This window comes from Nycticebus coucang, chromosome 5 (genome assembly GCF_027406575.1).
Source record: "Nycticebus coucang isolate mNycCou1 chromosome 5, mNycCou1.pri, whole genome shotgun sequence".
NCBI lineage: Eukaryota > Metazoa > Chordata > Mammalia > Primates > Lorisidae > Nycticebus > Nycticebus coucang.
The window spans coordinates 84,100,733-84,125,710 of record NC_069784.1 but is presented as its reverse complement, the minus strand read 5'-3'; the positions used below and the strand labels follow the sequence as shown (position 1 = coordinate 84,125,710).

General features: G+C 48.0%; 1 protein-coding gene across 2 annotated transcripts in view; it reads left to right on the top strand.

Moving 5' to 3' along the window:
- The window catches only part of BEND3 (BEN domain containing 3), a 51,619-nt gene extending 30,979 nt beyond the window's left edge, over positions 1-20,640 (top strand). For both annotated transcript variants that reach the window (XM_053590484.1, XM_053590485.1), the window contains exon 4: positions 14,803-20,640. In XM_053590484.1, the coding sequence (XP_053446459.1) occupies positions 14,803-17,049 (2,247 nt within the window). In that variant the 3' untranslated portion in view covers positions 17,050-20,640. The remainder of the gene's footprint in view (positions 1-14,802) is intronic.
- The last annotated feature ends 4,338 nt before the right edge of the window (positions 20,641-24,978 follow it).

Sequence of the window (24,978 nt, the reverse complement as noted above, 5' to 3'; positions counted from 1 at the left end):
CACAGCTCACAGCAACCTCTAACTCCTGGGTTCAAGCCATTCTCCTGCCTCTGCCTCCCAAGTAGCTGGGACTACGGGTGCCTGCCACAACATCCGGCTATTTTTATGGTTGTAGCCGTCATTGTTGTTTGGCAGCCCGGGCTGGATTTGAACCCACCAACTCAGGTGTATGTGGCTGGTGCCTTAGCCGCTTGGGCCACAGGCACCGAGCCCTGTTATTTTTTTAGTAGAGACTGGGCCTGGCTCTTGCTCAGACTGGTCTCTGAACTCTCTGAACTCCTGACCCCAAGGGGTTTCTCCTGCCTCAGCCTCCCAGAGTGCTAGGATTATAGGTGTGATTTTTTGTTTTCAATTTTATTGGTTTCTGCTCTAATTTTTATTTCTTTCCTTCTGCCTACTTTAGATTTAATTTCCTTTTTTACCCCTAGTTTCCTAAAGTGGAAGTATAGATGAGTTTTAGATGTTTCTTTCCGAATACCTTTATATGCTTTCAATGCTGTAACTTTCCCTCTAAGCACTGCTTTCACTGCATTCCACAAATTTTAGTATAGTCTCTATTCTTTTGAACTTGTTAAAGTGTGTTTTATGGCCCAAAATAAGGTCTTTCTGAATGTTCCATGTGAGCTTGGGAAGAATGTGTATTTATTTTACTGTCATTGAATAAAGTAATATAAAGGTGTCACTTATGCCCAGGTGACTGACAGTGCTGTTGAGTTCGACTGTGTCTTTACTGGCTGGGCCGGGTGCCTCACATCTACAATCCCAGCACTCTGGGAGGCTGAGGTGGGTGGATTGCTTGAGCTCAGAAGTTGGGAGACTGAGCAAGAGTGAGACTATCCTAAAAAACAAAAACAAACAAACAATCCTGTTTTATTTTTTTTTTGGCCGGGGCTGGGTTTGAACCCGCCACCTCTGGCATATGGGACCGGCGCCCTACTCCTTGAGCCACAGGTGCCACCCCAAAAACAAACAAACAAACAAAAAAACTATTTCTTTACTGATTTTCTGCTTTATCTGTCAATTTCTGCTAGATGGGTGTTGAACAGTAATAATGGATTCATCTGATTATTCATGCAGTTCTATAGATTTTCTCTCATAGAGTTTGAGACTCCTGTTAGGTGTAATTCATGTTAAGAATCATTATACCTTCTGGGCGGCACCTGTAGGTCAGTGGCTAGGGTGCCGGCCACATACACCAAGGCTGGCAGCTTTGACCCCGGCCTGAGCCAGCTAAACAACAATGACAACTGCAACAAAAACAATACCTGGGTGTCGTAGCGGGTGCCTGTACTCCAGCTACTAGGGAGGCTGAGGCAAGAGAATCACTTAAGCCCAAAAGTCCGAGGTTGCTGTGAGCTGTGACACCACTGCACTTTACCGAGGGCGACATAATAAGACCATCTCAAAAAAAAATAAAGAATTATTATACCTTCTTAAAGAATTGACCCCTTTATTCCTGATAAAGCTAGTCCACTACTTCTGCTTTCTTCTTTTTTTTTTTTTTTTTTTGAGGCAGTCTCAAGCTGTCACTCGGGGTAGAATGCCGTGGCATCATAGCTCATAGCAACCCCCAACTCTTGGGCTTGAGCGATCCTCTTGCCTCAGTTTTTATATTTTTAGTAGAGATGGGGGTTTCACTCTAACGCAGGCTGGTCACCCCCTCAGCCTCCCAGAGTGTTAGGATTACAGGCATGAGCCACCACACCCGGCCTACCTGCTTTTTTCTGATTAGTTTTTCTTCATTCATTTCTAATCTACAGAGTATCCGAAAAATCACCCATAAAGTTACCATATATAAGGAAAATTGGAAATTGTAGTTAAATGTACCTTTATTTACAAAGTATTCATTCAGAATTCTATAAAACATTTACAAAATATTCCACGTGTTGACCCCCTTTGTAAAAAAAAAATTTTTTTTTTTTTTTGGAGACAAGAGTCTCACTATGTCCCCCTTGGTAGAGTGCCGTAGCATCACAGCTCACAGCAACCTCAAACTCCTAGGCTCAAGTGATTCTCTTGCCTCAGCCTCCTGAGTAGTTGGGACTAGTCACCCACCACAACGCCCAGCTATTTTTTTGTTGCAGTTTGGCCAGGTTGGGTTCGAACTCATCACCCTTGGTACATGGGGCTGGCGCCCTACCCACTGAGCCACAGGCACCGCCCACGGCAGTCCTTACTTTAGTGATGTAGTGGCCAAGTCTTGGGGGAAAGGCAGCATTGTCCCGTACTGTGCTGAGGTCTCAGTCTTTGAGCAGCCTGTGCGTTTTTTGCAGAACTGTGGTCTTCTCAGCTCTTCCCTTCTTCCCTTCTTCCCTTCAGTGGCTGAGGTTGGCTGGAGTTGGGTGTTTCCCTGTCTCTAGGTGAAAGGCCCAAGCCAGCCGGATTTGGGTACCTCCCTGCCCTCAGGTCACTTAGGCTCTGATAAAACCTGGACAGGTTTGGCGCTGGGTAAATAGTTTCTTCTGAGGAAAGCCTTTCTTAAGACGAAGGGAATGCTCTGGAGTATTTCGAAATGGTTCTTTTCCCTTCCCTCTGCTATAAGCATTGGGGATTTTTCTGTGATCCTCATTGTGAGAACCTGGTAGAACTCTAGAGATAAACCCCATGGAAGTGTGAGGACCCCCTGCTGAGGGGTCCCACTGGAGTTTCTGACTCTCAGGCTTGTCACACTGAATCTCCAGCCTGCCGTCAGTTACAATTGAGGTTTCCCCCTCAGCACTGGTTCCCGTGGAGCTGTCTGCGCTGGTAAGTCGTGACTCTCGGTATTGACTTGCCCCTCCACTTTGGGGCACATGGGGCAGCAGTTTGCCCCATGACCTTTCCTGTCTTACAGAGCTAAGGAAAGTTGTTGATTTTTAAATTTGTTCAGCTTTGTACTTGTTAGGATGGAGTGGTGACTTCTAGGCTCCTTATAACATTGCCAGAACGGAAACCTGCGGCCACTTTGTGTCTTTTTGTGGCCAAATAATATTCCATTGTCTGGATGTACTGCATTTTGTTTATCCATTCAGCAGTTGATGGACATGTGGGTTATTTCCACTTTTTGGCTATCATGAATAATGATTGAGCAAGACATTTTAAAAAATCTATTATGGGGCGGTGCCTGTGGCTCAGTTGGTAAGGCGCCGGCCCCATATACCGAGGGTGGCGGGTTCAAACCCAGCCCCGGCCAAACTGCAAACCAAAGAATAGCCGGGCGTTGTGGCGGGCGCCTGTAGTCCCAGCTACTCGGGAGGCTGAGGCAAGAGAATCGCTTAAGCCCAGGAGTTGGAGGTTGCTGTGAGCTGTGTGAGGCCACAGCACTCTACCGAGGGCCATAAAGTGAGACTCTGTCTCTACAAAAAAAAAAAAAAGAAAGAAAAAAAAAATCTATTATGTCCAGAAAAAAGTTCAATTTTTTATACCTAAGAGCATTTTTTTTTTTTTTTTTGAGACAGAGTCTCGCTACGTCACCTTTGGTAGAGTACTGTGGCGTCACAGCTCACAGCAACCTCAAACTCTTGGGCTTAAGCGATTCTCTTGCTTCACCCTCCCCAGTAGCTATAATCATTGTTGTTTAGCAGGCCTGGGCCAGGTATGAAACCGCCAACCCCAGTGAATGTGGTCTGCACCCTACCAATTAGAATAGCCTACCCTTGAGCGGCACCCGTGGCTCAAAGAGGTAGAGCACCGGCCCCATATGCCAGAGGTGGTGGGTTCAAACCCAGCCCTGGCCAAAACTGTAAAAAAAAAAGAATAGCCTACCCTTGCCTAAACCAGCCACTTGCATACTTGTGATCTAGGGAACGGTTTCAAGCATGGATGACAGTTTCCAGTACACTGAGTAGCAGCTACATTAAGACCCACAGGTCCTGACAACTATTGATACTTGCTGTGTCAAATGGAAGTTACCAGATAGCTAGTCAGACAGCATATTTGGAAAACACTTAACCATTTGCTTTTTCTTGTGTATTATTTTAAACTATAATTTCTTATACTTTTCCCTAATGATTGGCATTTAGATGTTTTTAAAATATCAATTTTTTTTTTTTTTTTTTTGTAGAGACAGAGTCTCACTTTATGGCCCTCCGTAGAGTGCCGTGGCGTCACACAGCTCACAGCAACCTCCAAATCCTGGGCTTAAGCGATTCTCTTGCCTCAGCCTCCCGAGTAGCTGGGACTACAGGCGCCCGCCACAACGCTCGGCTATTCTTTGGTTGCAGTTTTGGCCGGGGCCGGGTTTGAACCCGCCACCCTCAGTATATGGGGCCAGCGCCTTACCTACTGAGCCACAGGCGCCACCCATAAAATATCAATTTTACATTGTTACAAATAATGCCACAGGGAACATCAACATGCTTAAGCAAACCTACTGACTTTGAAATGGTGTTTCTGTAGGTTACTCTGTGGCATTTTAGAGTGACTCTCAGAGATTATTCTGAAAGTTTTGAGAAGTTTGAGGAGCCATATATTAAGTTCCTAAGGGAACACCTGAGAACATTTTTCTCTGTGTGTCACATACATTTCTATTCATGATCAATTCTACAAACTCACTTTAAGTTTGCAAGTAAAGCCAGAGTTCGGGAACTAGAAGCTGAAGCTGAGCATTTCAGTTCATGTGTGCTGTGTAACAGACTGCCCCAGTACTTACCATTTTATTTGTTCATGCTTCCCTGGATCGGCGAGTGAGTCTTCTGATTTGGCCTGACAGGTTTAGGGATGCTGGTCTGGGGTGGCTGTAGTGACTGGGGCTCCCCTTTGTGCACATTCTCCCCTCAAGAGGGCTGTTCCAGGCTTGCTCATGGTGATAGAAGAACCCGGAGCAAGAGGGGCTAAGCTCCAGAGGACAAACAGTTGTCAAAGCTCTGGGGGCTTCACATGTGCTGGTGTCCTATTGGTCAGAGCAAGTCACATAGCCAAATCTACGTCCTTGCCCACAAGTAGAAAAATAGACTCCATATCCTGACAGTCACAAAGTCACATTGCAACAGGGAGGGACTGTTGTGACCACTGTCACAAAAAGGATCAATAAGCTCTCCCAGCGAGGAGTTCTGTCCATGCAGAGACCAGGTGTAGCCTTTGTAGATATCCTGAGGTGACCCAGTTACCTTTTTGCACAAACGGTGTTGTACTTTATCCATTTTTGTTTTGAAATAGAATCTCACTCTGTCACCCTGGGTAGAGCATTACCTCCAACTCTTGGGCTGAAGCGATTCTCTTGCCTCAGCCTCCCAAGTAGCTGGACTACAGGCAGCCACCACAATGCCCAGCTATTTATTTCATTACAGTTGTCATTTAGCTGGCCCAGGCCGGGTTTGAACCCGCCACCCTCGTTGCATGTGGCCGACACTGTAACCGCTGTGCTATGAGCGCCAAGCCCCAGCTAGTTTTTCTGTTTTTAGCAGAGATGGGATCTCGTTCAGGCTGGTCTTGAACTCCTGAGCTCAAGCAGTCCAACTGCCTCGGCCTCTCAGAGTGCTGGGATTATAGGCGTGAGACACAGTTCCTGGCCTTTTAATAAGTTCCTTTTGTCATGGGATCATAGAGAAGGGACCATCTTCATACTCCTGGGGATGGAAAGGGAAGGGAATGTTCCTATGATTTATATTGTACTTGAAGCCTTCAGTATGTAAAGCAAGTCAGAACAGATCTGGCATGGGGCCAGCACTCCCATCAGCTTTACTAGGGAGGAACTTACTGGGGGGTGAAGGTCACACATCTTCTCAGCCCAGTGGACACCAAGCTTTGGCTGGCTGGAGCCTGAGGTATCAGGAATGCTGACACATTTGAGGAAAAGGGAACCAAAACGCATCTGAATATTTCTTTTCTTTTTTTTTTTTTTTGTAGAGACAGAGTTTCACTTTATTGCCCTTGGTAGAGTGCCGTGGCGTCACACGGCTCACAGCAACCTCCAACTCCTGGGCTTAGGCGATTCTCCTGCCTCAGCCTCCCGTAGCTGGGACTACAGGCGCCCGCCACAACGCCCGGTTATTTTTTTGTTGCCGTTTGGCCGGGGCTGGGTTTGAACCCGCCACCCTCGGCATATGGGGCCGGCACCTTACTCACTGAGCCACAGGCCCCTCCCAGCATCTGAATATTTCAAACGTGGTTTGTCCAGTCTATGTATACTAAAATGGTCACACGTGTTTATTATGCTTTTCAGTGGACTGGATACAGAAGGTAGTTCTAACCTATTAGATTTTGGAGTAGAAAAGTCATGTTAGGCAGCACCCATAGCTCAGTGGATAGGGTGCTGGCCACATACACCGAGGCTGGCGGGTTCGAACCCGGCCTGGGCTAGCTAAAACAACAATGGCAACAACAACAAAATAGCCAGGTTTGTGATGGGTGCGTGTAGTCCCAGCCACTTGGGAAGCTGAGGTAAGAGAATCACTTAAGCCCAAGAGGTTGCTGTGAGCTGTGACGCCACGGCACTCTACCCAGGGTGACAGCTTGAGAGTCTATCTCAAAAAAAAGAAAAGAAAAGTCATGTTAAATCCTGGGCTTTATGTGGGTGTTTTATTTGCTTTGTTAATTTTTCTTCATACTTGTAAAATGAGGTGGGGGATTCCTGCTCTCTCTCCTATTCTATGAAAAGAATGTATTTAAGTATAAATCTTTTGAAATTCTTTTTTTTTTTCTTTTGTAGAAACAGAGTCTCACTTTATCACCCTCAGTAGAGTGCTGTGGCATCACAGCTCACAGCAACCTCCAGCTCTTGGGCTTAGGTGATTCTCTTGCCTCATCCTCCCCAGTAAAATCCTTGAACTCCTTATAGAAAGGTATCATTTTTTTAATTTTTATTTATTTATTTATTTTTTTGTGTGTGTGTGGTTTTTGGCCGGGGCTAGGTTTGAACCTGCCACCTCAGGCATATGGGACCGGCACCCTACTCTTTGAGCCACAGGCACCACCCTAGAAAGGTATCATTAAGTCAAGGCAATATTTCCTTTTTAAAAAACTTGTGTAAGTTTGTATGTCAGTAAATCTATAGTCTTGAACCCAGGGGACTTTAAGACAATCCTTCTGTTTATGAAATTGTAATATATTTTGCCTTTTCAAAATAGTACTAATCTTAGAGTAAATAATTCCTTGTCCTTCTCCCCCTGACTTTTCTGAGCCTCCTTACACATTGGCAGGGGTAGGGCGGGAGTGTGTGCTGCTTATTGAAGCACTTTCACCACTTGAGACAGGAGGAGGCTGGAGGCTACAGCCAGTGATAAACTATAGAAAAGAAGTTCATAGTTATCAGAAGCTACTGAACAAATAGCACCACCCCGTATCTTATTCCATTTAATTCATATAATGAATTAACATCACTACCAGGCAGATGAGCAAACTCAGGCACATAGGTTAAAAAGCACCAGGATAGGGCTGCGCCTGTGGCTCAAAGGGGTAGGGCGCCGGCCCCATATGCTGGAGGTGGCGGGTTCAAACCCAGCCCTGGCCAAAAACTGCAAAAAAAAAAAAAACAATAAAAAGCACCAGGATGTCAGTGGGGCACCTCCTTCCTCTTGTGAGTATCAGGAGTGGTTGAGAAAGCACACAGCTCACAGCAACCTCAAACTCTTGGGCTCAAGTGATCCTCTTGCCTCAGCCTCCTGAGTAGGTGGGACTACAAGCATCTGCCACAACGCCCGGGTATTTTTAGAGATGGGGGTCTCACTCTGGCTCAGGCTGGTCTTGAACTTGTGAGCTCAAGCTGTCCACCATGCCCATGCTCTAATTTTTTAGTAGGGACAGAGGCTCACTCTTTCTTAGGCTCGTCTCCTGAACTCAGGCAATCCACCCATTTTGGCTCCCAGAGTGTTAGGATTATAGGTGTGAGCCACCGTGCCGGTCTCCTATCATCTTGATTCATCCTCCCTGCAAAGTAAGATACCAGGGGGAAAGGGGTCTCTAAAGGGAAAGCTTGCTAAGACTCAGGTTCTTCCACTGTGTTCACTGGTTTCTCGTGAGTCAGTAAGATGAGGTAGCTCAGGTGAGGAGCCCAGCACAGGCCTGCTCCAGGTTAGCCTGCAGAAATGTTTATCTGCTGCCTCTGATACCCTTCTCTTCATCTTCAACCCCTGTGACCCTTCACATTAATAGAATGCAGTCAGCATGGGACCATCAAGGGAGGCCACTGGATGCCCTATAAGATGCCTCAGGCCTGTGCACCATCCAGTGAGAACATAGGCCATCAGGAGGGCAGGAGCAGAGCCCAAATGCAAAAGTGCTTTACGTTCAAACCCCCATCAATGCTGATGACTTGTTTTATGAGTGACAGTTAGTACAATGCCTAGAGAAAATTAAAACCTTTCTGTAATGAAGGGCTGTGTGAAGACTTATTTGGCACCTCTGCAGGGAGGGCTTCCTCGCCAAATACAGCAGATGTGGAAGGTGAGTAGCCAGCGTTTTTATTGGTAATCATTTTTTTGTTCACAGAAGTGAGGGTGATGTTCAAAAACTATATGCCAAGCAGAGGTTAGCTTTATTCTCCTGGGGGGGGTTTTGTTTTTGACATCCTAAAATATTATTGTGGTTTGTTTTTCAATTGGAGAATGGAAATGCCATCTCACTCATGCAGTGTACACGTCCCAACATCTCCTACGTGTCAGTTACTGTGGTGCAAGTGGGGGCTCCTAGGGAGTCTCACCCAGCCACAGCAGAGCTACCATGGCCATTCCCATCTCAGTCAGGCTCAGAGGGGTCACACTGCTCAGCCTGCCTGATTGTGTCAGTGGCCCCAACGGTTAATGGGATGTTTGTAAAGTACAGGAGAAGCCTTAGCTGCATTAAGATTTTACTGTCTCAGGCTCAGCTCCTGTAGCACAGTGGTTACAGCACCAGCCACATACACCGAGGGTGACGGGTTCGAACCCAGCCCGGGCCAGCTAAAACATTAAAGACAACTGCAACAACAAAAGAAAAATGGCCGGGTGCTGTGGCAGGCACCTATAGTCCCAGCTACTTGGAAAGCTGAGGCAAGAGGATCGCTTGAACCCAAGAGTTTGAGGTTGCTGTGGGCTATGACGCCACGATACTACCCAGTGCAACAGAGTGACACTCTTATCTTCCAACTTCCGCTTCTCCCTTCATTACAGTTGCTTTTTCTCCCCAGAGTCATATTTCTAGAGGCATCATAGCCCATTCTTCATCCTGCCCATGTATTATTGCTGCAGCAGGGAAAAAGTTATGACAGCTGTCTGGCTGTCTGGCTTGTTCCCCATGTGTCCAGGGCCTTGCCCAGTGCCTATTAGATGTTGGGCACTTGGTAGCCTTTGTTTACTAGTCCTAGGTGGTATAGTGAGACCTGTTGCTAACTAGATCTGGTCACTTGATGATGATGATGAAGAAAAACCTGAAGATGAAAAAGACAGGTGTCATTTCTCACCACTGTCACTCCAGGAGTGGGCCAGCTCCCTGCTGCTGTTTCACATGGACTGTCCTGATGTCACTTTAAACCTTGACTTCTGCATCCTTGAGGCAGGCTGCTTTCTGGGTGTTCCAGGCTGCAGACTCACCGAGCACTATTTAGCCACTCGTCATTCACTGAACAAGTTTAGTGACCGTTCTTGCATCTAGAGTCCTAAAGATGATGTCTGGTACTTGGAGCATCTCCATGGCGACCTGGTCCCTGGGATGTCACTGGGCAGGAACATCTGGAATCTTCCTAGATAGTCTACTTACCCCTCACTTGTAGATAGTCTACTTACCCCTCACCCAACATCATTTTTTATGTTCATTCAAATTCTCCTGCTGAGAGATTTGGGCATTCCCTCCCAGGTCTCCGGGTACTGGCAGGCAAATGAAGTGCCCTGCTCAAGATCCTGGCAAGATGCTGGCGTTGCAGAGCCTGGGCTGTGCCGCCGAGTTCCCATATGGTTGGAAGATGAGCCTCAGAGAATTGGGAACATGTCAGCCAGTCACCCAGTGCCAAGTAGCACAGATTTAAAGATTTCTTGATGCTCCTAGACAGCTGAGCCGAGATTTTATCATCAGCAGCAAATGCAGCCAGCCCGTCATCACCTTGGCAGCATTTGCGGAATTAATTGGAGCACTGAGTTGACAGGACACAGTGTGGGGCTATCTAAGAACCTTCTCTGTGTGGTGGTGTGTTGAATTGTATATCCGGGGTTTCCAGGAGTGAGGAATATTGCCCTCTACTGGGACTCTAACATTTTGAATTCAAGCAGTGTAGCCAAAAATGTTCCTGTTGATGGCAGTGTTTCTAACATGCTTGGTGGAAACCGAAATATTTGTATTAATGAGGCTGAGTATTGAGAGTATAAAAGGGGTTTCCAGTTCTGATATACTCTCACTCCCCGCCTGCGGTAGGAATGTGGGTAGTCAAAAACTTGTATTCTTTGTTAGAATTCAAGTAATTCACCCGGAAACTCGGCTTCGTACTCATTTTCTACCTTGGACATTAATTAGGGCAGGTGTCCCTCTATCCTGTGTGCTGTGGTTGGATGATGTGTGAATGGTGAGCTCTGTCTGCACGGAATCCTGTTTTAAATGTACTAATTAGGGCGGCGCCTGTGGCTCAGTCCGTAAGGCGCCGGCCCCATATACCGAGGGTGGTGGGTTCAGGCCCTGCCCTGGCCAAACTGCAACCAAAAAATAGCCGGGCGTTGTGGCAGGCGCCTGTGGTCCCAGCTGCTCAGGAGGCTGAGGCAAGAGAATCACTTAAGCCCAGGAGTTGGAGGTTTCTGTGAGCTGTGTGAAGCCACGGCACTCTACCGAGGGCCATAAAGTGAGACTGTCTCTACAAAAAAAAAAATAATAAATGTACTAATTAGACCACTTGTAAAGCAAAGACTCCTTTTCTGAAATCACTCCTAATAGTTATGACTTGAAGTAATTGGTATTACAGACTCAAATTTCTCTATATTAGTAAAACCTCATAGTAATCACATGGTCCATGGGACCGCTGAAATTATTTTGATGTAATAGAATTTAATGGTGAATAAATTGTTAAAAATCTAATTTATAGGGCGGCGCCTGTGGCTCAAGGAGTAGGGCGCCGGTCCCATATGCCAGAGGTGGCGAGTTCAAACCCAGCCCCGGCCAAAAAAATCACAAAAAAGAAAAAAATCTAATTTACATTCTACAGGAATTAGCAAGTAAGGCACTTTGAGCTTCCTTTCTTTTGTTTGTTTCCTTTCTTTCTTTCTTTGTTTTTTTTTTTTGCAGTTTTTGGCCGGGGCTGGGTTTGAACCCACCACCTGTGGTATATGGGGCCAGCACCCTACTCCTTGAGCCACAGGCACCGCCCGCTTGTTTTTTTGAGACACAGTCTCATGCTGTCGCCCTGGGTAGAGTGCGTGGCATCACAGTTCACAGCAACCTCAAACTCTTGGGCTTAAGCAATTCTCTCTTTTTTTTTTTTTTTGTAGAGACAGAGTCTCACTTTATGGCCCTCGGTAGAGTGCCGTGGCCTCACATAGCTCACAGTAACCTCCAACTCATGGGCTTAAGCGATTCTCTTGCCTCAGCCTCCCAAGCAGCTGGGACTACAGGCGCCCGCCACAACGCCCGGCTATTTTCTGGTTTTTTTTTTTTTTGCATTTTGGCCGGGGCCGGGTTTGAACCCGGCACCCTTGGTATATGGGGCCGGCGCCTTGGCTTAAGCAATTCTCTTGCCTTAGCGTCCCAAGTAGCTCGGACTATAGGCACCTGCCACAACACCTGCATGTTTTTTGTTACATTTGACATTGTTGTTTAGCAGGCCCAGGCTGGGTTTGAACCCGTCAACCTGGGTGTATGTGGCTGGTGCCGTAACACTGAGCTATGGGAGCCGAGCCAGCGTGGCACTTTTCAACAGCAACCCGCAGTCATAAATGCACCTGACAGAGCCAGCCGTGCAGCTCAGTGTAAGCATTTGTGCATCAACACATACACGCACACACACACAGATAAAACTTTCCTGAATTTATTTTGTGCCATGTACTCTGATATTTCCTGTCTTCATGTCCTTCATTTTATTATTACTATTTTTTAAGATAGAGTCTCACTCTGTCACCCTAGCTAGAGTTCAGTACATCTTAGCTCTCACTACATCCTCAAACTCTCCTGGCCTAAAGTGATCCTCTTGCCTCCCACATAGCTGGGACTACAGGCACAGACCACCACACCTAAATTTTCTGTTTTTAGTAGAGAAGGGGTCTTGGTCTTGTTCAGGCTGGTTTCAAACTCCTGAGCTTAAGCGATCCTGCCTGGGCCTCTGAAAATGCTAAAATTACAGGCATAAGCCACCTGGGTGAGACTTTTTTTTTATTTTTTTGTACACAGTCTCACTATGTCGCCTTGGGTAGAGTGCTGTGGCATCACAGCTCACAGTAACCTTGGGCTTAAGTGATTCTCTTGCCTCAGCCTCCCAGTAGCTAGGACTGCAGGCACCTGCCACAACGCCTGGATATTTTTTTGTTGTAGTTGTCATTGTTGTTTTGCAGGCCAGGGCCAAGTTTGAACCCCACCAGCTCTGGTGTATGTGGCAGTGCCCTAACCACTGAGCACGGGCGCCAAGCCTGGAGACAGAGTCTTACTTTGTAAACACCCTGGGTAGAGTGCCATGGTGCCATAGCTCACAACAACCTCAAACTCTTGGGCTCAAGTGCTCCTCCTACCTCATCTTCCCAAGTAGCTGGTATTATAGGTATCTGCCAGGATGCTTGGCTAATTTTTTATTTTAGGTAGAGACAGAGTCTCCAACTCCTCAGTTCAAGCAATCTACCTACCTCAGCCTTTCAGTGCTAGGATCATAGGTGTGAGCCACCACACCTGGCTGTAATAGTAAATATTTACTAAGTTTCAGTGTGATTCTGAACAGGGCTCAGTGCTTTACATGCATCATTCATTGAGTCCTCACTACTACCCTGTGAGACAGGTACCATTACTTGCCCCTGAGTTACTTGCAGGAAGATGAAGTTTAAGAGGTCACACAGAGGACATCTTTGCTTGAGCTGGGTCCTGTCTATGCCTTCATACCTCTCTGCCAGAGATCCTTTTCCTTAGGCGGTATTGAAAATGGTAGAGCACGCTGCCTCACTTTGACCAGCCATGCACGGGATCGAACACAGGTATTCATTGACCTCTCCTGTGCACCTGAGAGACTCAGGAATGACATGATCCCATCATGCAGTGTGATGAGGGTGGGGACCACTTGGTGAGGAGAGGAGGAGCATTTCCCTCTCCCCCAAGGGAGCAAGGCAGGTGGGAGGCCACCCATGGCGGATGCCCCCTCCCTGAGTATGCCCCTGCTTCTCTGCTCTTGGGGAGTGGTGCTGGGGATTGGCATTTAGGAGGGTCACAGGGCCAGGTGCCACTGAACCTTCATTGGCTTATACACACAAACTCCCAGGACAGTATTGGCCAGGCTGGATGAGGTGGCTCACTCCTGTCATCTCGGCACTGTGGGAGCCCGAGGCAGGTCAATTATTAGAGCTCAGGAGGTCGAGACTAGCCTGAGCAAGAGAGAGACATCATCTGTACTAAAAATAGAAAAACTAGCCAAGTGTTATAACTAGTGTGTGTGTTAGTCCCAGCTACTCAGGAGGCTGAGGCAAGAGGATCACTTGAGCTCAAGAGTTTGAGGTTGCTGTGAGCTATGAGACTCTGTCTCAAAAAAAAAATAAACCTTCAAAAATATATGTCATCATCTGTGATCATCTTTATATGTACATGTGGAATATATATTTTAGTTTCTGGGTCAAATTTAACATTCGTCAAAAACAGGTTTCTTAGGTTATGACTGAAATGCAATGAATGGTACATATTAAAAGTATACAATTTGCTAAGTTTAGACATAGGTATATGCCAATTAATCCATTGCCACTATCAAGATAATAAACACGTCCACCACCCACTAAAGTTCTCTATGTCCTTTTGTATTCTCCCTGCCATCCCCAGCCATCTCTGATCAGCTTTTTGTCACTATAGGCAAGTTTATACTTTGTAGAGTTTTAAATTCTTTTTTTTTTTTTGTGGTTTTTGGCCAGAGCTAGGTTTGAACCCACCACCTCTGGCATATGGGACTGGCGCCCTACTCCTTGAGCCACAGGCGCCACCCAATACTTTGTAGAGTTTTATAGACCTAATAAATGCATGCTGCATGGACTTCTTTCACTCAGCAAGATTATTTTCAAATTGGTCATGAGTACCTTGTGTACTGTGGATATCTGTAATTCATTTCTTCTTACTACTGAGTAGTCTTCCATTATGTGATATAAGAGCTTATCTATATACACAATTGCACACAGACTTTATGGCCACCCTGTACAATGCTTGTTGTTAAATTAAAAAAAAAAGAAATGGAGTTTCCATTCGGTCACAGTTGTCCCGATTCCAAGATACTCCGGGCTAGCCCTTTTCTGATCCAAGACTGTAATTGCAGGCAGTGGAAGGTTGGCCAAGGACTGTGGCTCTGCCGTCTATGTCTTCTGTGCCTCTCCAGGAGCCTCCCCACTGGAGACGCCTGTTCTCACAGGGGCTGCAGGCTAGAAGGCCATGGAAGCCTACCAGAGCTACCATGGGCAGGAACCACTGTCCTCCGTCTGAGAGCAGAACTGAAGGCTCAGTCCACGGCCGGGCAGCCTTCCTGTGCTGTCACTCTTGTCCCACGCCAGTGTCTCTGCTTGGCCTCCTGATGAGCCTGTGGGCAGAAGTCCAGGGCTGTGTCCTGCATGTTTGTGGATGGCAGAGTGATACATGGTGAGGGAAGCAGTTCCTCGCTGCTCCCAAGGTTGATCTCAGTGCCTCTGTGTGTGACACAAACCCATGTCTAGTGCAGTAAGTCAGAGCTTCCGCCTAACTCTCTGGGAAATGCTTTTTGTTTTCCAGGCATTGCTAGCAGGCATGCGGAACCGTGAGAACAGCTCGCCTTGCCCGGGCAATGGAGAGCAGGCTGGCAGGGCCAGGAACTCAGGCTCTGTGTGGCTGGGTGAGGACGAGCCCTGCAGTGACACCACCACCCCTTCCTACAAGAAGCCTCTTTACGGCATCTCACACAAAATCATGGAGAAGAAGAACCCTCCCTCAGGGGACCTGCTCAACACCTATGAGCTCTTTGAGAAGGCAAACCCCAGTAACAGCCCCTCTCCATTGCGGCTCCTGAATGAGCCTCAGAAACGGGATTGTGGCAGCACAGGGACAGCCTCAGACGGCGACCCCAACATCTACTTCCTGATCCAGAAGATGTTCTACATGCTCAACACTCTCACATCCAACATGTCCCAGCTGCACAGCAAAGTGGACCTCCTCTCTCTTGAGGTGAGTCGCATCAAGAAGCAGGTGAGCCCCTCTGAGTTGGTGGCCAAATTCCAGCCGCCCCCTGAGTACCAGCTTACGGCGGCAGAGCTGAAGCAGATCGTGGACCAGAGCCTGTCCGGCGGGGACCTGGCCTGCCGCCTGCTGGTGCAGCTCTTTCCGGAGCTCTTCAACGACGTGGACTTCTCCCGCGGCTGCAGCGCCTGCGGCTTCGCGGCCAAGCGGAAGCTGGAGTCACTGCACCTGCAGCTCATCCGCAATTACGTGGAGGTCTACTACCCCTCAGTGAAGGACACCGCCGTGTGGCAGGCCGAGTGCTTGCCTCAGCTGAACGACTTCTTCAGCCGCTTCTGGGCCCAGCGGGAAATGGAGGACAGCCAGCCCAGCGGCCAGGTCACGAGCTTCTTCGAGGCCGAGCAGGTGGACACTGGCCACTTCCTGGACACCAAAGACCAGGAAGAGGCCCTGTCCTTGGACCGGAGCAGCACCATCGCGTCGGACCATGTGGTGGACACGCAGGACCTGACCGAGTTCCTGGACGAAGCCTCCTCCCCCGGGGAGTTCGCCGTCTTCCTCCTCCACCGGCTCTTCCCCGAGCTCTTTGACCACCGGAAGCTGGGCGAGCAGTACAGCTGCTACGGGGACGGCGGCAAGCAGGAGCTGGACACGCAGCGGCTGCAGATCATCCGCAACTACACGGAGATCTACTTCCCCGACATGCAGGAGGAGGCGGCCTGGCTGCAGCAGTGTGCCCAGCGTATCAACGACGAGCTCGAAGGCCTGGGGGTGGACGCGGGCAGCGAGGGCGAGCCCACGCGTGACGACTGCTACGACTCGTCCAGCCTGCCCGACGACATCTCTGTGGTCAAGGTGGAGGACAGCTTCGAGGGCGAGCGGCCAGGCCGGCGCTCCAAGAAGATCTGGCTGGTGCCCATCGACTTCGACAAGCTGGAGATCCCGCAGCCTGACTTCGAGGTGCCGGGCGCCGACTGCCTGCTGAGCAGGGAGCAGCTGCGCAGCATCTACGAGAGCAGCCTGTCCATCGGCAACTTCGCCTCGCGCCTGCTGGTGCACCTGTTCCCCGAGCTCTTCACGCACGAGAACTTGCGCAAACAGTACAACTGCAGCGGGTCCCTGGGCAAGAAGCAGCTGGACCCGGCCCGCATCCGGCTCATCCGCCACTACGTGCAGCTGCTGTACCCGCGCGCCAAGAACGACCGCGTGTGGACTCTGGAGTTCGTGGGCAAGCTGGACGAGCGCTGCCGGCGCCGGGACACGGAGCAGAGGCGCTCCTACCAGCAGCAGCGCAAGGTCCACGCGCCGGGCCCCGAGTGCAGAGACCTGGCCAGCTATGCCGTCAACCCCGAGAGGTTCCGAGAGGAGTTTGAGGGCCCCCCGCTGCCCCCCGAGAGGAGCAGCAAGGACTTCTGCAAGATTCCCCTGGACGAGCTGGTGGTGCCCGCGCCCGACTTCCCGGTGCCTTCGCCCTACCTGCTCTCGGACAAGGAGGTGCGCGAGGTGGTGCAGCAGAGCCTCTCCGTGGGCAACTTCGCCGCGCGCCTCCTGGTGCGGCTCTTCCCGGAGCTCTTCACCGCCGAGAACCTGCGGCTGCAGTACAACCATTCCGGGGCCTGCAACAAGAAGCAGCTGGACCCGACGCGGCTGCGGCTCATCCGCCACTACGTGGAGGCCGTGTACCCCGTGGAGAAGATGGAGGAGGTGTGGCACTACGAATGTATCCCCAGCATAGACGAACGGTGTCGCCGCCCCAACAGGAAGAAATGCGACATCCTCAAGAAAGCCAAGAAAGTGGAGAAGTGACGAGCCCTGGGCCACCCAGGGATTCGGGGTCACAGGCTGAGCGATGGGCACCCTTAGGACTGCGCGTTACCCGGGAGCACGCAGATGGTATCCATGGACGGGCACCTTAGGGCAGTGGGCAGTGGCTTACTACATTTGCACACGCGGGCACCCACCAGCCACAGGAGAGAAGCCTCCAACTGGTTTCTCACACTTAGGATCTATGTCCTGTGTTCCTGGTGGTGCCGCCTGAGCTGGGAGAGCCAGATGGGGGAGCGGGGTTCACTCCCTGGTGGTGCTGCCCCAACCCCTCAGAACTTAAAATGCAAACTCAGCAACTCTCATGTTCCTCTTCCCACATTTCACACCTTCCATTTTTATCCTTTTTTTAATTAAAAAGAAATTAAAATTGATTTTTTTAATTAAAAAGAAATGGGGGCCATTTTACTTAGAAAAAAAGTCTTTAAAAGTGCCCTGTTCGTGCACGATGGCTAATCATAGATTTAAGTGGCATAGAGACTTATTTTACTGACCATGTCTTTTATGTCTGATTTTAGAAGATTCAAGATGCCCCTAGCATGGCAGTGGAGGGACTGGAATGGTGTGAAGTCTTTTGCAGCCATCTCTGAGTTTCCCTCTCTGCTGTGATGCCCAGGAAGGCTTCCGAGGTGTGGCTTGGCCTGTGACCATTGCCACCTGGATGGAGCGTTGTACTCTGTAGACAGAACACTGGATGATAACTGATATGAATGTCCACAAACATGGAAACATGTTCGCAATGTCCTCATTTGATCTGTGTCCTGCCACTGCCCCCGTTCCCTCTCTATGCGTGGTTGCTGGTTGGTGGGAGCAGACATGTTGCCTTGGAAAAGTGTGGGGCATTCGGCTTCCTGTTTGATTTGAGGCTGGGCCTCTATGGGCTCACTAAGAACTTTACTTTCTGAGTGTGTTTGTACAAGATCTGAGTTCTGGGAGTTGTGCAGTGACCTCCCCAGACCTCAGTGTCAGCTCTTCCCTGCAGCAGCCATCCTGTTCCTCAGGCCGGTCCTACCTTTGGGGCCCTCTTGGGATACTTGGCATTGGGAGGACACAGGCCATCTCAATGGGACTCCCATGTTCCTTCCTGGGGTCCACTCAGAACTTTCCCCTTGGACCCCATAGAACAGTGGTTCTCAACCTTCCTAATGCTGCGACCCTTTAATATGGTTCCTTATGTTGTGGTGACCCCCAACCATAAGATTATTTTCATTGCTACTTCATAACTGTAATTTTGCTACTGTTATGAATCGTAAAGTAAATATCTGATATGCAGGATGTATTTTCATTGTTACAAAGGGGTCTCAACCTACAGGTTGAGAACCGCTGCCTTCGAAGTTCCTGCTATCCTACACCTGGCCCATCCCTTGGCTTTGGGGTGCACATCTCTTCTCTCCCCACTGATTGGGAAGGTCAGATTACTCCAGGCCAACAGCATGCTGTCCAACCAGGGCATTTCCCAACAGGTAAAGTCCTTAAAAACGATGCTTTTACCTAGCTAACTGTGGTGGCCAGATGCCTAAGAGGGAAAGGAAACTGACACAAAGTGCGTAGGTACTGCGAGAGCCCCAGAAAATTAACTGCATCACACAGGGTAGTCTTAAAACCCTTGTGGAATGTTACAGATTTAATAACCTAATGGCTTAATATTTGCTACCTTAAAATGCAGAGATAACAGGAACAATCTGTGAATTTTCTTCATACAGCTGAGAAGGACTTCCGTTCTGGTGGGCGTAGGGCATAATTTTGCCTGTACCCAGTGGGCATGTTTTTAATAAGACATAGGGTTTATGAGCAATGTAAAGTTGCTGATATAACTTTAGTAAATTTGCTTTCAGATGTCACAGATTATTACGTTGAAACTGCAAACCTAAATTATTGAAATTTAGAAATGCACAGGGACTTAATGACTCTTTCTGCCACACACCCACACATGCGCACACACTTCCTACTAAAAAAATGAAGTGAGATAAAGGGGACCTACATGAATAGGAAGTTCAACTTCTTTGTGCCTGGAAAGAAGAAGGGACTGGATCAGCCAGGACACTCACCTTCCCCCGTCCCTTGGGCTTTCTCTGTGCCTTAGTCTCTCCAGCACACGCACGCCACTCGCACACACGCACCCTACCCAAAGATGGCTGTGGCACCCTCTTGCCAGCCCTGCTGGTTGGGAGGGTCCCGTGGAATTTGTTCTGGTGTCCAGGATGTATCCAAGAGGATTCCAAGCCATGTAGAAATTGCCCTGCTTCCTAGAGGGTGGAATGTGACCCTTCAACTTTAGAAGCACAATCACTTAGTAGTAATTTTTTTTTTAAACTCCAATCTTTCTGCTTTAGAGAAATCAATAGGTTGTAGGGATTAAATACGTTCCTTTTTTGGAACCATATTTTGGTGGTTTTCTTAATCCCTTTGTGTTTAGGGCTTCTTCCCTTGGAATCTCACAGTCCCTTTTTCAGTGAAGAGAGGTGGATGTGGATACACTGGGAGCTGTTTCCTGTCACTCTGGACGTCATCAGGAAACGCCCGCAGGCCCCGTGTTACGTCTGTGTGGGGTCATCACCTGTTCCTCACAGGTGGCTCCAGTGGGTGTTTTTTTTACATGAAGCAATAGAAGTACAAAAGAAGACTTATTTTTTCAAAATTTAATGTGGTCTGTGAAATCTGTTGGCAACCCTTTTCCTTCTCCCCACCCCGCAATCTAAATTCTTTGGTTTTTACTTGTGTTTTGGAATTTTTTTTTTTTTGGCCTTGTTTCTCAAGGACTAAAAAATTAGCACACATTTTGATGTTAAGTGAGTAGGTGGTAGTCTTCATCATTTTCTCTGTTAGTCAGTTTTTAAAGAATGTATGAAGATAGTCGTGAATGTACTGAGTGCTGGAATCCTGCTTCAGTTCACCTTGGCTGTGTCTACATGACCACAAACAGGGAATAAAGTCAGGTCTAGTGTCACTAGCGCTCCTGTGCCCCTCTCTCTTCCCTGGGTTTTGGCCCCAAGCCTTTCTTTCCTTTTAAGTTTGGGGGAGGAGTAGCGCATCAGCTGCATTCATCAGCCAGCCCATGGGATCTCCTGAGTGGTGAATTGGGTGGCCTGACCACGCACCACCCGTGGCCACCTGGGTTCCTCTAGAGGTGGCCTCAGTTGCCATAGTTCCTCCCCCAACGTTTGCTTCTCGCCCAGGGAGGGGGCCGTCGTGCTCGCTCTGCCTGGCTGTGTAGATAGACTGTGTAGATACACTGAAGTGGGGGTGGGGACCGGGCTGTCACCGCTACTTGGAACTGCTCGCCTCTCCAGATCCAGCCTTAATGTTTTTCTGACATCCTAGTACTAGCAGAGCCTGCACAAAGTGGATATCAGAGTCAATACTGTGAGGAGACAAAATAAGAGAATAGTTTTACCAAAGATAATGAAATACCACATAATGTCTGCATTTTACCATTGATTTGAGTGCATCCTTAGAAAACTGAATGTAACAAAAACCCAGGACGTTTTTGGAAATTGTATGCTCTCTAGCAACTTTGTGTGAATTTTTATACAAGCACTGTTTTATGAGTTATATAAAATCTTATAAAAATAGAAAAAATATGGTCTTGTAACATTTTCTTACGGCTTTGGTCTCTCAGAAGAGAAGCGCGTCTCGGGTCTATTTGTCTTTCTGTGTGGCTGCCCTACTCCACTCCAAGGGAAAGCATCATCACTGGGGTGGGGGACAGGGGTTGGGGGTTCATCTTGTAGGGCTTCCACACCCTGGATGTCAAGGGCACAGCTCACAGGTTTTCAGTTTGGTCCCAACTGAAGGATAGAAGTTGCCAGATAAATTCCCCAAGTCTGCTTCTCCACAAACCACTTCCTGGCCAGGCAGTGGGAGGCTCGTTTGACTTTTTTTTTTTTACCATTCCTGGTCAGGTGCCAGGCCAGTCCTGCAAAGCTAGCAGAGCTGGGCGGCGCCTGTGGCTCAGCATGTAGGGCGCCGGCCCCATATGCCGAAGGTGGCGGGTTCAAACCCAGCCCCGGCCAAACTGCAACAAAAAAATAGCTGGGCGTTGTGGCTGGTGCCTGTAGTCCCAGCTACTTGGGAGGCTGAGTCAAGAGAATCGCTTAAGCCCAAGGATTTGGAGGTTGCTGTGAGCTGTGTGACGCCACAGCACTCTACCGAGGGCGATCAGGTGAGACTCTGTCTCTACAAAAAAAAATAATAATAAAAAAAAAAAAGCTGCATTTCACTCTAACTTTTTTTTTTCTTTCCTCACTTTGGATCAAATGAAATTTAGTTCCTCAAAGCTAATGTATCATTAACTGGTAATAAAAGGATGTATATTTCCCCTCACTTGCTCTTCTCTTTAGCTAATTACAAATAAATAATATTTCATAGTAGAAATAATGTCTCAAATTGCCAAAGAAACTTCTGGGGAAAGAAAGGCAGGGGTCACAAGATACAAAGTAAATTGTGGCTCATGACTGGAACACTTTACTAGGGTGAGTGCTTGTGTATTCCTGATTTGATAGCCCTGAAATCTATGCAACTGACATCTGTGCTAGGACATTGGCAGGTCAGCCCTGATTGGGGACTGGAGCCCCAAATATGAAATCTACTCGCCAGTTTAAGCAATAGTTGAAGAAAGGCTGGATTCTTTAAACCTTTCTGACACGCCTAAGCCTTTTGGCTATTGCTATCTTTGTTTTCTACCTGAAAGAAAATTCCCAGAGTATTTTGATATATGAGAATGTACCTATAATATCTAGTTCTCAGAAATAAGAACTACAGGCTTGGGGCGCAGACCTGCTAAACAAACAACAACAACAAAAATAGCTGGGCATTGTGGCAGGCACCTGTTCTCACAGCTACTCGGAAGGCTGAGGCAAGAAAATTGCTTGAGCCCAGGAGTTTGAGGTTGCTGTGAGCTGTGACGCTAAGGCACTCTACCAAAGGCGACATAGTGAGACTTTATCTCAAAATAATAATAATAAGAACTACATACCAGGCTTGGCACCTGTGGCTCATGTGGCTAAGGCACCAGCTACATACACCTGAGCTGGCAGATTCGAATCCAGCCTGGGCCCGCCAAACAATGATGACTGCAACCAAAAAATAGCCGGGCGTTGTGGCAGGCACCTGTAGTCCCAGCTACTCGGGAGGCTGAGGCAGGAGAATCGCTTGAGCCCAGGAGTTGGAGGTTGCTGTGAGCTGTGATGCCACAGCACTGTACCCAAGGCGACAGCTTGAGGCTCTGTCTCAAAAAAAAAAAAAAGAACTACATATCAATGTATAGGGTCACCACATCATGATCATGGGACTGGTGAGAGGCAGGGCTTTTTAAAGGAGCTTCTAGCTAAATCAAAAATCCTTGGCCAGTGGTGGGAAAGGAGGGCATGTTCATTGCCTGCTGCCTAAAATGGCACCTAGCATTGAGTATGGCGCCCTTCCAAGAACTGTGCCTCCATGATGTCTGTGAGGGACGTTCCATAGTTACACCTTGTTGGGTTTTTTTTTTAATTATTTTTATTTATTTATTTATTTATTTATTGCAGTTTTTTGACCAGGGTTGGGTTTGAACCTGCCATCTTTCGTATATGGGACCAGCGCCCTACTCCCTGAGCCACAGGCGCCACCCTGTAGTTACACCTTGTTAACAGGCAAGAAAGCTAGGGCCTTGAATGGTGTGTGTGCTATCTCATTGAATTCTCATAAAAACTCAGTGTCATGGTCATTGTTGTTTTAATACCTTTGTTTTTATGGTAGGAATGCAGAGAGATTTCTTGTCCAGATTCACATAACTGGTTCACACAAAATGGTGGTGCCAGCAGGTAAGCCCAAGGTGTTCTCCATCATGCTATGTCATACTGGAAGCAGGACACCCCTGAGCCACACTGCACGAAAATTCAGATCCCCAGACAATTGCAAGTCAGTGCACTTAGAGGGCGTGAATGAACTTAGATACAGGTGTGCTAGTTTTAGAATTGAACTAATTCGAAATCAGTGATTCTCAACCTTCCTAATACTGAAGCAGCAATGAAAATAATGGTTAGGGTCACCACAGCATGAGGAACTGTATTAAAGGGTCATGGCAGTAGGAAGGTTGAGAACCACTGCTCTATATAATTATAGCAATTGTGGGCAGACATGTTGATTGTGAGTAAATTAGATTGTGAAAATGACTGCTGTAGATCAGGATCCCTGGGAGCAGAGTCTGAGACTGGGGTTCTTAGGCAATTCGTTGAATGCATGCCCTCAGGAGAAGGGGCTGCGGGCCGGTAGAGGCAGAGGGGCTGATTGGTCACCGCTGAGGTCTTCCCTGAGGAAGTGTGGCTCCCTTTGGCCAAGGACAGTGCTCCAGAACGGGCCACTATGCTTGTTAGCAGCCCTCAGCAGCTGTGGGGGCTGGTAAAGGGTTCTAAGATGGATTCCATCAGCATTCACTCAGGCGTAGGTCACAGAGTTTATCTGCATCAGGATCGCCAGGGGGCAAGTTGAACTAGATTGCTGCTGCCCATCCCTGAGGTCTAGGGTGAAACCTGAGAATCTGCATTTCTAGTGGGTTCTCAGGTGAGGTGGAGGCTGCTGGAACTAGGACCACACCTTTTTGTTTGTTGGTATTTCAAAATATGAGTTAAGGAGAGGCGGGGCACGGTGGCTCACACCAGTAATCCCAGCCCTCTGGGAGGCCAAGACAAGTGGATTGCCTGAGCTCACAGGTTCAAGACCAGCCTGAGAAAGAGTGAGACCCCCCCCATCTCTAAAAATAGCCAGGCGTTGTGGCTGGGTGCCTATAATCCCAGCTACTTGGGAGGGTGAGACATGAGAGTCACTTTGAGCCCAAGAGTTTGAGGTTGCTGTGAGCTGTGACGTACAGCACTCTACCAAGGGTGACAAGTTGAGACTGTCTCAAAAAAAAGAAAAAAAAAATATATATATGAGGAACAAATGTTTTTGTTACATGGGTATCTCATATAATGCTTAAGTCAGGCCTTTTGCTGTGCCCATTGCCAGAATAGTGTTCACTGTACCCTACATGTAAATTTTTACCCCACATTTTCCTCTACAGGACCACACTTGAACCACTGTAGCTCAGTGGGTAGGGCACCAGCCATGTACACCAAGGCTGGTGGGTTTGAATCTGGCCCGGGACAGCTAAAACAACAGTGACAGCTGCAACAACAACAAAAAAATAGCTGTGCGTTGTGCAGGCGCCTGTAGTCCCAGCTACTTGGGAGGCTGAGGCAAGAGAATCACTTAAGCCCAGGAGTTGGAGGTTGCTGTGAGCTGTAGGGACAGCACTCTACCGAGGGCGATAAAGTGAGACTCTGTCTCTAAAAAAAAAAAAAAAAACTGAAGGGTTAGCATTTTCCTGGTTATTAGAAATAGATCTGATCTCAAATAAGTGGTTTCCTGTTGTGTTCAAATAAACTGCTTCTTAATTAAATCCTAGCTTAGGAAACTAAATCTTAGCTTTTAGCCCAGTGGTGTGAGGCAGTTTTACAAATGCTTCAGCATCAGGGATTCTGGGCAGTAGCCCAATATGATGGCATGGGATAAAATGTTTCTGCTGGGAGAGGGCCGTCTGTTGGTTTTATTTTAAGGAGTGAGAGTCTTTGTGTTCCTGATGGTGAGCTGGGTGTCCTAAACAGGTTGAGCTTGCAATGCCACAGCCCCTCCTTCCACAAGTCCCCTGCAGTATGACACCTGGGTATTGAGAAGTGACTGTGGGTCCTTCAATTATAGCATTCTCTTTTTTGTTGTTTTTGCAGTTTGGCTAGTGCTGGATTTGAACCTGCCACCCTCTGTAGATGGGGTTGGCGTCCTACCCACTGAGCCACAGGTACCGCCCAGCATTCTCTTCTTAATAATGCTCCCATTTTCCAACACCTGTAATGGGTCAGGATGTGCTAGGAACTTGACATACATTATTTCATTTAA